We start from the raw sequence: 12928 nt of genomic DNA on the forward strand, positions 1-12928 counted from the left end.
TGTTTGGATGTGGCGCTTTAGGAATAAAGTTGTCAGGGAGTCTCCTGGTTGCTGCACATCGTTTTCCTCCGCTGCCACCTAGAGGTAATGATTGAGAATTGCATCCATTTAAATACTTGGACTTAAATATTTTTGCCTGTTTATTTAACACATTTAAAAAAACGAATATTTTTTACAAACGAAACATAAAAGAAAGTTAGATTATTTAAAAAATATATACTTTTTAAGTCATTTGTTTGCTTTTTTCGGAGCATTGAAATGACGTCACCGGAAACCGGAAAAGAATGAATTAAACGGGACTGACATGTAAAGTGTTGCACCTCCGAGCGGCTGGTGCGAGGTCACAGTAAGTTCGGTCTTTGGTGTTTATTGATATTTCATCTGAGAAAAAAAACACTATCACAGTTTATGTTAACTTATCAACGCACATGCTAGCATTGAGCTTTAACCGTTAGTTAAATGTGAGGTGCATACGCAGCCGTTAATGAACATAAAACAACTGTTTTTGGAAAGTTAAGCGGTGTTTGGTAATATCGCCCAGAAAATGTGATGTTTACCATGTTTTTGGTGAGACTTTCAGGTGGTGGTTCATGTCTCATTTTCTTCCAGACAATGAGACGGTTAGCTGTTCGTCTCCTCCGCCACTTCTACCGTCCTCCGCTCGCTGGTCATAGGCTTCTCCATCAGGAGGGATTCTTAACAGGTTACCTCCCGGGTCACAGCAGCATTATTCCGGGTTCCGGCTGCCACATCCACAGGAGTGTGAGCAGCACTGCTGTCAGCCAGCACATCCAGGCCCTGAGTGGGCCCGAACAGAGACTGTTGGATAAACTGTATGATGGACTAATCTCTGGACAGAGGGCCTCCCTGGCGGAGTCCATCACGCTGGTGGAGACCCAGCATCCCAGGAAGAAGGAGCTGGCTCAGGTGTTGCTGCAGAAGGTGCTGGTCTTCAGGAGGGAGCAGGAGAGCAGAAATGGAGGAAAGCCAGTGGCCTTTAGAGTAGGTGTGTGGTACAGAGGCAGCAATGATGCTTTTCCATGCCAACACATAAATAAGAAATAATGTCCTTAACACCAACAAAGATGAAGGAAGTTTATTCCTATTCCAAAGAGTTTAATATGATGGTGTATATCATATTACACCAATGTACCTTACATAAAAAAGGAGTAAATTTCAATTTGAAAACATTTATATTTGCCTATAAATGTTTTTATAGGCAAATATAAAACATTTATAGGCAACATTCAGCATCCACCAAATAAATGTTGGTGAAGTATTCAGTGAGCTGGAAAAAGGGTGCATCTGCAGATAAAATCTTTTAATATCAACTTTTGGAAAGCTTGGTCTTAATTAGACAGCAAAAGGTGCTTAATATGAGATTTTTTTTTCTTACAGAATTTGAATGAGGTTAAAATATTGACACTTGAGTTCTGTGTACAACACATTTACAGACTAAGAAGTTTTTTAATCTTAAATGCAAAAATGCTAAGATTTTGCTCTGAATATATTGGTAATGGTCTTTAAGAGTCTCTATGCTCCAGTTAACGATTAATCGATTACTGAATTAGTTGACAATTATTTCAATAATTGATTAATCATGATTAATCTTTCTGCCCTGGGTCATTATGTTAGAATTTCTGCCTTTTATACAAAAAATAAATTTCTTTTAATGCCGAAGCATTATGTTTAAAATAAAATGAAGCACTTTGTTATTTGTATTGATTTCACAGTAATAAGGCATGTTTTATGTAACTCAGTTTCTCCATCAGGCTGAAAAGTGTTCTGATCTATACCACAGCTTTACTATAATGTTGATTAATTCTCTACTTGTTTTTTGTTTAGGTTTATCTGGCCCTCCTGGAGCTGGGAAGTCGTCATTCATTGAGGTGGTGGGAAAAATGTTAACTGGACTGGGACATAAAGTGGCGGTGCTGGCTGTTGACCCGTCCTCCTGCACTTCAGGAGGTGACAAATAAGAGTTAAAATATGGTCCTTCAAAATAAAATTCAAGCTCTAACTAACTTGAGTTCTGGTTGCAGGGTCTTTGCTAGGGGATAAAACTCGTATGACTGAGCTTTCTAGAGACATGAACGCTTTCATCAGGCCGTCGCCGGCTTCAGGGACGCTTGGCGGCGTCACCCGGACAACCAACGAGGCCATCGTTCTTTGTGAGGGAGCAGGATATGACATCGTTCTAGTGGAGACTGTTGGTAAGGCAATCTATAGTAAAGCCGCATAAGAAATTGAATCGTAATTGTCATTGTAATTTCATTTAGTGCTGAAACGATTAATCGATTATTGAAATAATCGTCAACTAATGTAGAAATCGATTAATGGCTAACTGAAATATACCCACTTGCTGAATGAATAACACACTCATAACAATATTTAAGCCAAAGCTGTACAAAATATATTTACTTTTTGCATTTAAAATAAAAACACATTAGTCTGTGAATATGTTTTAGTCAAAACACCTCAAATGACAGTTTTAGCTTCACCCAATTCAAATTCACTAAAGGAGTGCTAGGTTACTGCATTTAAATATTTATTTTATTATTTAAAAAAAAAAAACAATAAAATTTTGTTTTTCATCTTTTAATGTATTTTATTTTTACTAAAATAAAATACATTACATTATACACGGTGTACGGTGTCCTTGAGTGCCAGAAAGGCGCCTTTCAAATAAAATGTATTATTATTATTATTTATAAAATTGGGGATTATTTATTGCGGATGTTGAACACTATTTCAATTTAATCCAGGTATCTGCACATCCCTTAATTCATTTATCTAAAATTAAGCCCTTAAAATTAAAATTTATTAAAAAAGTAAGTTGGCCTTTACACACAGGTCTTAGATTTTGTATTTAATCTCATATTTTCAATGTATTTTATTTTTTGCGGTTCTTTTCTGTCAGACACTCAGACGTCTTTATTGTGTTGTGACTCGAGACCATTTAAGCTACCGCTAACTAACTAGCTAGATTTTATTTTGCGTCTGTCATGGGTAAATGGCAAATTTATTTTTGCCTGAACGAAGTTCTTACATTTCTGTGCAGATATAGGTCTTAAATTCCATGATAATGGTCTTAAAAAGTATTAAATTTGATTCAGTAAAACCTGTAGAAATGTTTTTCATAATTTCTGATATGATATAGCTGGCTATAGGTTCATATTATTAGCCTGAAAAGAGTTTTCTTATCAGATTAAAGAACACCTGGTAAAAAGGATACTCCAGCAGATGGGTGATTTAATTGTGCAAACAAAAATTAATAGTTTTGCGTTATACTGATTTGGTGAAAGTTGTTTTGGTTCTTCTTGTGCTGCAGAACAAAGCTAGGAGTGACAGTCACAGGAAGTATTTGTAACTGTTAATACACACTTTTCGATCTTTAGTGATACTCGGACTGTTTGGTCACCAGGCCCCTAATTTGCATATCAAGGGTAAAATTTATTCACTGAGAGGAATCTCAAGTTTGTTCGACTTCATAAATATTCATTTATGATTCACCCAAACAATTCCTCAGAAGAACTTTTTTCCTTATCCACTTCTTTATTTGCTGTTAAGACATTCGAAGCTGAGTATACAATGCAAAAAAAATACAAAATTTCTCTGTAGGAGATGTTTTTATGACGTGTTGGTGCGACCTTTTGACTTTTTTCAGTGAAAGTTAAAGTTCTGGTCTTGCATTACTGACTGAAACATTTTTTTGCTGTTTCAGGTGTTGGCCAGTCTGAGTTTGCAGTGGCAGACATGGTTGACATGTTTGTGCTTCTGATCCCACCAGCAGGTGGCGATGAACTCCAGGTTGGTGAGGAACAACACACTGAAACAACAGAACATTATTTATCTGTTATCTGGTATAAAAAAGGTTTTTGGTTGTTTTTGTGTTTTCCTAACAATTAGCAACCGCTACGGGTTCAGAAGTTGTTTTTACAGTTCTTACAGATTTTATGTCACTGCATTTCATCTCTGACTTTAATTTCATGGTATGTGAGTGACTTAAACGTAGAATGTCTCTTGTTTTAGGTCAGTTGTAATTAACCAAGTTATTTCTATTTGCTAAATGTCACAATAATTAGAGAAAAAATATGTTTGCCCATATCTACATTCAACTAAACACAGCAATAGCTTCACCAGTAGAAGAGTAAAGTTTTCCCAGTGGTTTAGCTTGATGTATCAGGTTATAATCATAATCTGATAGATTTGGAGACATTTTTCCAAATCAAGATGTGAGATGTTGACTTATCCTACCTTCAATGCTGAAAAGGTGCAACAACTAAGTATTTAAGGTTGTTTACATTTAATCAATCAGCTTCCAGAAGATTTTGATCATTTATTTTCTTACTGATGAATTATAATTGAAAAAATGAGATTTATTCTTTTTTTTTCTTTTTCATTCGCACCAAACCTGTTAAAATTAGAATGCGTGTGCATTTTTCCTCCTGTAGAGTTAACATTTTTGTCAAAACAGACGAGTTGATGATGTCTTATTTGCGGAAGTCTAGGTTTGTTTTGCTGACAAAAACTATATGCTAATCAGTTTATTAATTAGGATAATTAGTGGCTTCATTAGGCCAGCTCATTATGATTCATATTGTTGTGATTGAGGTTAGACAGGAAGGTGAGATGACATTCGTTTTGATTATAGTAGAGGTTTTTTCATCAGAAACGTGATGCAGACTTAAAATCAGATTGAAGAATTTATTAACACTGAAACAATGTTAGAAAAACAGTTAAAACATGTTTTTAATTACATAATTTTAATGCAATTTGGTGTAATTGCTAACCACTTCACCGAAACAACTGCATGTTTTTTTTTTTGTAGAGAACATTAAGTGTTTGTTGGGAAATATTTGCTATTTTTAGATCTTAAGAAGGCGTTTCACACTGTCAGACATTACGTTCTTCTGATTAAACTTATTAAAATCTTTCTATGATGTTATATTGTGGCTTAAGTCCTGCTTATCAAACAAAACTCAATGTGTCACTGTAGAGTGGCAATGAAAAGTGAATAGTACGGAAAAAATGCAATACCAGTGGAAATATTTAAAATGAGTAAAACTGCAAATATAACATCTTTGTAAAAAGTTATTGTTGGGAGGAAGGATCTAAGATAATGCTCCTTTGTGTACTTATGATGCAGCAATCTGTAGGAAATGAAATTAGCATTATGCTAACTGTTGTGTTTATGGCATTACTGTACATTCATTAATATGCACTATCCTGTTTAAATAAAATATATTTAAATTCATCTGTAACAAAAGTAAATATAGTCTGTGTAAGATCATATAAAGTTAAATCACTGTTTGCCCTAAGAAGAAGAAATGTTGAGAGGAAATTGACTTTTTCATTATGTACACAAAACTTATTTTATCCAGTACTGTATTTAAAGCTAACATTCTTAACATTGAATTTATATTGCTTCAAACCTGCTGTGTTGGTAATAATTTGAAACAACAAAAAGAGTTTGAGCTCAGATGAAATCATGTGGCATAACTTTACTGTCAGTTAATAAAAGCCAAGAAAACATTTCTTGTACAAAGCTGCAAATTGTTTTTCTTAGAAAGCAGCTTCTGATAGCGCTAATTATAACTACAAAGATAACATTTTTAACAGAAATGGCATACAAGTTTTAATTATTATAAAATGTGTTATGCAGAAAACTTTGGAGTAACATTGAAAACTTATTCTTAATGTCCATGCCTATATTCTGCAAAAGTCCTTTTTGTTAGAGTAACAGTTAATTATATCAACTTAAACGATCCTGAAAACCATTCTTCTTTCAGTCTGTGCACAGATCTGTCAGAGTTTATTTAAATAATTTTCAAATAATTTTCTGTCCAGGGCATCAAGAGGGGCATTATTGAGAGAGCCGACTTGGTGGTGGTGACAAAGTCCGATGGAGATCTGGTGGTGCCAGCCAGACGGATCCAGACCGAATACACCAGCGCCCTGAAACTGCTGAGGAGACAAACCAAATCCTGGAACGCCAAGGTGAGTCTGCGTGAGGAGACGATGGCTGCATGCATGTTAGCCGACACTGGAGGGCGGAAGAAAGGTTTGACAATAACAAAGACGTAATAATAGTATTTTTCATGCTCCATCTCAGCCTTGACCTTGTTCCTTTCTTACTAAAATCCTTCATTTTCAAACAACAGCTTCGTCGTTTCCGTCACCATCAATTTTAGCGTTTTTCCACACATTTTCCCTTCAGTGGAGTCTGCTGTCTTCTCTCATTTTTAACTCACTTCTCTACATTCAGTCTTGCTTTACATGAAACAACAAACATCTCAAATGTTTTCATATCCTTAAACCTTTACACATTTTGTCACATTACAACCCTAAAGTTTTTATGTGATAGATCAATATAATATTTTGCATAATTGTGTAGTGCAGAGGTCTGCAACCTTTAAAATCCTAGAAGCCATATTTGCCTTCAGTCCAGCTAAATAACACGTTTAGAGCTGCAAATGTTACAACACCTTTTAAAAAAAGAAAACTATTTTTATTTTTAAAGAACTCCATTTACTTCAGTTTTTTAGTTTTTAAAATAAAGAAAAGCATAAAACTTGGCGAAAAAAAGATGGATATGTTTCTTTCTGAAATTTATAGTAAATGAAAAATGTACGTAGCAGATAGAAATGAATATTAGAATAACAAAGATTGTATAAAAGCAAGAGGTCTCACTTTAACAAGCTGTAGGTTTTTTTCTCTGGTGCATTTTTGGTTAAAAAAACCTGTTCATTCAGCAAAGTTATTCACTCTGGGTAGAGTATCAAGAAATTTTTCTCAGGTAAGTGTAGCGATACTTTACATTACTCAAGTAAAAGTAAAAAGTATGGTACAGTTAAGATATCCTGTACCATGTTCCTTCATTTCAAATGCTCCTTTGAAATGAAGGAACATTTCAAAAAGTTACTCGGGTAACTCACATTTTTTGCTACTCTGCGTATTTTTCACATAAAATCACAACTAAATATGTAGACTTGTGTGCTTGTTATGTAAAATAATGTAAAACAATTGAATAAGTCTGGATAGTCCTTCATGGCGATGTGTGAAAGGAGGTTCAGACTATTTTTTTTTTTTGTCAAACCTGTCAGATGAGTGAGGGTTTTAATCCACGTCTGTGACCCGGTCCCACCCCTCACAAATCCCCTCCTCAGGTGGTCCGTGCCTCCGCCCACACCTTTGAGGGCATCCCAGAAGTCTGGGCCAAGATGGAGGCGTACAGGGCAGCCATGTTGAGCAGCGGCGAGCTGCAGGGCCGGCGGCGGGCCCAGCAGAAGGTCTGGATGTGGAGTCTGATCCAGGAGAACGTCCTCTGGCATTTCCAGAACCACCCGGCCGTCAGAGGGACTCTGCCCCGCCTGGAGCAGAAGGTCACCAGGGGAGAAATTTCTCCAGGACTGGCTGCTGACCTGCTTCTCAAATCTTTCTCAGAGTCATCGTAACATGACGACCAACAGAACGTTTGAGTTGAACAAATCCCTCGTGGCCATCGTCGCTGCGCCCCCTGTGGTCAAGGAAGGCAGGACGGAGTGAACTGCTATGACTCTTTGATTTGCACAAAAAGTGTTTTTAACCTTTCTGAGACACAACCAAATTCTGATTCATTTTTACTCTTAAGTATGATGGCATATGAAGGCCACCCTAAGAAAAATAAATTAATAAAATTACGAGAATTAAGTTGTGCGAAAATAGTCATAACTTTGAACGATTAAAGTCATAGTACTTTGAGAATACTCATATGAGAATAAAGACGTACAACTAGAATTAAGTTGGAATATTTTCAGAATAAACTCAAAATAATACGAGAATAAAGTTGTAGTGTTACGAGAATAGTTATATTACAACTTTAATATGTCATTCTTGAAATATTACTTTTTGAAATATTACAACTTTATTCTCATATAATACAACTTTAAGCTTGTGTTATTTTGACTTTTTTCCCTTACGACTTTATTCTTGTAATTTTATTTTATTTTTTCTTAGTGTGGCCCTAATACTTTGTCATACGTAAGAGGTGGTGGGCAAGGTGTATCGCTACATCTCCATGGCAATAAGAGTAAGAAGTGACTAAATAATTAATCTGATAAAGTTTTAAAGTCAACGCTGGTCCAGTTTTCTCTACAACATTAAAGATTCTCAGTCTTCAGGAAAAAGGTCCAGATTTTGAGGCTTTTCTGCTCCCACCCCTTTTCTAATTGAGCACAAAAAAAATCTTTAAACAATAAGCTAAGCAAAAAGAGGCTTCACATATAAATAATTATGACCCTGTTGGAGCTGCTATGGACAATGTTTTATTGTGAAAATCTTTTACAGATGTTTTAACCTGATTAAAATGGTTACATAAAAGACAAATGTGAATCTTAAATCGATTATTTAAGTGTTTGTAATAGAAATTGATGAAGCTTTTCATCCGTTGTTTACATTTGAAAGAAGGGGAGTGATCAAAGTTACCTGCAAGCATTTTACTCCTGGGATTTGGCTTTTTCTCTTCTGCCTGGGGGCAAAAATACCGGGGTGAGGTTCTCTATAAAAGACTACGGCGGACTGATCCTGCCAAAATTGACAATAAATATCAAAATAAATTAATGGATTCGTAAAGTAACTCATGTAGGAAATATTAGATCTGAAACATAAACAAAAATAACTAACTTACTTGATTATACAAGGACCAGTTATTTCATTTTCAACAGTATTATTTTAACGTTGCTATTTGTTTTCTTAGTTTTTTCTGACCGTTTTGTTTATTTACGTAGATTTTGTATTTACATTTTCTTTTATTTGCAGTCGCATCTCATTTCACTTAAGAGAAGTAAATTTAGTTGCACTTACTGTAGATTGAAGTCTTATCTCATTAGATAACTTTTTGGAGAAAAAGATGGACCCAGAAATATAGTGATGGGGTTCTGCACTACAGCTCTAGACTTAATTTTGAGTTGAACCTGAATAAACAGGGCAATGTAAACTGTATAAAAATGGGAAATGTGTGGTTTAGACTTTTCTTGGTTTAGTTCGAAGAATAATGAAGAGAAGTCATATTAAATACAGACATAAGTGTATTTATACAACAATAAAGTATTTATCAGAGAACTCTGCACCAGTATAATATGCTTAAATACACCAATAGCTTCACAAGCCTGGTCAAACGGGTAAAAACAACACAACTTTAATTTGTTCGGTGAGTCCAATGTAAAATAAATTGAAACTGAGAAAAACAATAAACTGACAAATAGTTCAGAAAGTATAAATTAGGAATTCTGAATATAATGTAAAATAAATAATAGCGGATGAGTACAGAATTTATCGAATAGATCTGCTGATCCAGAATTTTTTTCAATATCAGGACTGATGCAGATATTAATATTAATATCTAGTTTAGGCTTTTTTTTTTTTTTTTTTTGAATTAGACATGAAGCTGTGCGCGAATACTCGATTTATCAACACCTGGTTCTGTATGTAAAATCCTTGAAATTTTCCCCCCACTAGAGGTCTCCCAAACACCACCCAGCTCTGGGCTCATTACCCTAATGACGGGACACACACCTCCCAAACCGCCCTCCCCTTCCCAACGCCTCCTGTCCTCCATCCATTCTTCACTGAGGTTGCACAGGGTGCCAGGTCACTTGGGGGTGAAGACATCAACAGCTGCCACTCTCCTGGAGGACAGGCTGTACTGTAGTCCCTGCTCCCCTCCTCCTCCAAGAAAAAAAAAAAAAAGAGTGATTCCTTGAACAGTACAAAGTAAAAGAAGGCAGCTTTTAGCCTGTCTTTGTGTATTTTAGGGGGAAATTATTGGGTGCGTTCGGTTATCTGTGCCCGTCCTTGCCAGGCTGCTGGACAGACTCCCAGGTCGCTGCTCGTTTGCTCCCGTCTGCGTACGAGAGGAAGAATGCCCCCTGAATGCAGATGGATTCATTAGGTCTGAGTAACTCCCTTCTCCTCCATCATGCTGACACAAACGCATACACACTGTGACTGCTCTGGCTTTGCAACAGGGTACAGTGAGTTCTGCAGATCTCTCTCTCACACACACACACACCCCCACACACACACAGGTATACACATAGTTATCTCCAGTGTAAACAACACCATGCGGTTTCGCTAAGAAAGATTTAATCAACTGCTGCCGGCTCGTGTTCAGCCATTTTAGCCTAAACAGAGTCGCTGCACATGTGTTTAGCATTTTGCTGGATCTCTTGAATGTAAGCAGAGGGATAGAGACTGCTTCTTTGATGAGGTTTCTCATGTTTAATGGACAGGATTAGAAAGACGGTGTCAGCAGTCTGTAGGACAAATCTAAACAGAGCCTTCGTGCTGTTTTCATTCTAGGAACTCTGCTCCCCTCACAAAGCCTCAAAGTCTGGAGAGAAAACCCTGAAAAACTGGATCTGCTAAAAATGTCAGAGCTGGCATGTTGTAGCCTGGAAACACATCTGTGTTTGTCTTCCTGCTGGTTGTATCAGTGTTGGAGTTTAGTTGTTTTCTGCTCAGATCAGAGCGTAAGGAGAAGCCTGACACTGAGGGAAATGTCAAAGCAGCACTGCTACCTGGTTGATTTGGGAGGGGGGCAGTGACAAACTGGCCATGGACTGCTGATCCCTGCTGCTTTGCTCGTTGCACACCTCACACCTAAGCGTCGTCCGTTCCCTCCTTACACACACACAGCCGTCCAGCCAGATAACCTGCCTGGCTTTTTACTAGGAGTGGGAATCTAATCAGACTAATTCTGACTTTCATCTTCTGAGATTGTCGGACTTCTGAGAAAAAAGTTGGAATTCTGAGGGAAAAAAAAAAGAATTCTGATAAAAAATAGGTCGGGATTTTGAGAAATCTGGAATTATGAGGGGAAAAAAGTCAGTATTCAGAGTCGGCACTCTGAGAATCAGAATGATGAGAAAAGGTCAAAATTATGAGAAGAGGTCAGAATTTTCAGAAAAAAACTGAATTTTGAGAAAAAAGTTGGAATTCTGAGATTATAGTTGGAATCCTGAGATCAAAGATGTAATTCTGAGTTTAACATGGGAATTCTGAGAGAAAAAACCCCATAATTCTGAGAAAAGTCAGAATTATGAGGGAAAAAAGTCAAAATTATGAGGAAAAAGTCAGAATTCTGAGTTTAAAAGAATTACAGGGAAAAGTTGTAATTCTGAGAATAAACTTCAGATTTTTTTATTCATTTATTTTTTCAGTGACCCTATTCCTTTTCCGTATGCCTGGCTTCAAACTTTGGTTGGGAATCGTTTACCATCTCATGAGTTGATTCTGACTCTTTTGGGGGCCCAGTGTTTGATTCAAAATTGATCTTTGAGTCAAGACCAGAAATTAGTAGAATACCCAAAAATTGGAAATCAGAAGTGGTTTATAATTTTCCATTCCTAGCAAACAGCCTGTCATCAATCAATCAATCAATCAATCAATCAATCAATCAATCAATCAATCAATCAATCAATCAGCACAGAGCCAGTTCAAAGTGCTTTCCTATCTTAAGAAAGAAATGTTGGATTAGGACTCTCCTTAGTGGCGTCGGTGAGCTACAGCTCGGCTCCCCGGCACATGTAGCGCCTCGCTCATTACGCGGCTGTGATGGGTCACACTGCTGCCTCTTCATAAGAAGACCCTCATGGCGACACGTCTTATTATATCAACCGCAGAGATGGATGTTAATACCAGGCTTCAGTGTGCGCGCTGCGTGCTCTCTAGCCTGTAGAGTGCGGAGCCGCAGTTGGTATTCAAAGTGCATCTCGTTGCGCGGAGCTAATTCTATTTAACCCGGTGAAGTCTGCTGGATGGTTCAGTGAGAATGCCCCAGGGGAGTCCAGTATGTACCTCTGCTTTATTACACACCTGAGGAGGCCCACTCTCCCACACATGTACACTCCGCTGTTTGCTGTGTGTAATTTACTGGGTCGCCTGTGGGCAAGGCCTTCATCTGCAGGAAGGCGCGAATGGAGCCTTGGCGCCAGTAATTGGACTTTAGAACAGATTGGGGAACTTGATTGACCCCCGGTAATGGATTTGAGTGAATAATTATTTGTAGTTATGGTTGGAAGATGATATCAGGGAGAGAGAGACCAATCCCACCAGTGTGACTCACCCCTGCCGCCAGAGCGGAGCGCTGCCAGCACTCAATTAATGAAATCCAGCTGCTCGGGCTCCCCACGTGTAGGAGCTGATCAAAAAACACACATAGAGGGGGTCTGGTCAGAAGAAGGGTTATCTTTATCCAACCTTCCCCTTTTTTCGCAAGACTGTCTGCCTGTGGCTCATCACAATGGTGGTTATAAAATCTCCTCCACTCCAGGTACAGGACATTAACGCTGATAATGTCTCCATTATTTTTTTAACTGCCCGTGGCCCCGCTCGGCGCGGCCCGCGGCGGACATGTTAATGAGACCCCTCAAGATGGCGGGCAGCGCCTCCTCAGGACACAAAACACAATCACTTTTAATCCAGAGCTTTTAATTGGCGGCCAAGTTTCTCAGAGTGAATTTGGACGGTTGGACGTCTGCAGGCGGGCGATGGCACGCCGGCCGCCTTTCAGTGGTGAAACAAACGGGAAGTGATGAAAGGTTTTTTTTCAAGTGGGAAATTGAGTGTATTATTGTTATTTGAAACTGAAATTAAAGATTTTCTTGATTTTATTTTTAGCTGTGAAGGATAACTGCGTGTCTTCGTTCCTTGATTGACTCGTTTTACTCATTATTCTCACTGCAGTAAATGTTTGTCTGCTCCTCCCTTTGCCTCTGTGTCCAAACAAAACATTTCCATGAAGTCTGGTGGAAAAAGTCTGGAATACGAATTAAAGGTTTTCCAGGCCTGAACAAGATGGAGGCAAATATGTTGATATGTACAGATTTTATTCCTCATCCCATTAAAGAAATATCCATCCATCCTTCTGTTTTTCCATCCATCCATC

At 37.7% G+C, this 12928-nt stretch overlaps 1 protein-coding gene across 1 annotated transcript; it reads left to right on the top strand.

Moving 5' to 3' along the window:
• Positions 1–278: 278 nt before the first annotated feature.
• On the top strand, positions 279–12653 carry mmaa (metabolism of cobalamin associated A). The gene is made up of 7 exons (XM_032562926.1): positions 279–346; positions 610–1006; positions 1846–1968; positions 2043–2213; positions 3725–3810; positions 5851–6000; positions 7170–12653. Exons 2-7 carry the CDS (start codon positions 613–615, stop codon positions 7455–7457), a joined length of 1212 nt encoding a protein of 403 aa, XP_032418817.1. The 5' UTR covers positions 279–346; positions 610–612; the 3' UTR covers positions 7458–12653.
• Positions 12654–12928: the final 275 nt, after the last annotated feature.

This window comes from Xiphophorus hellerii, chromosome 5 (genome assembly GCF_003331165.1).
Source record: "Xiphophorus hellerii strain 12219 chromosome 5, Xiphophorus_hellerii-4.1, whole genome shotgun sequence".
Taxonomy (NCBI): Eukaryota; Metazoa; Chordata; class Actinopteri; order Cyprinodontiformes; family Poeciliidae; genus Xiphophorus; species Xiphophorus hellerii.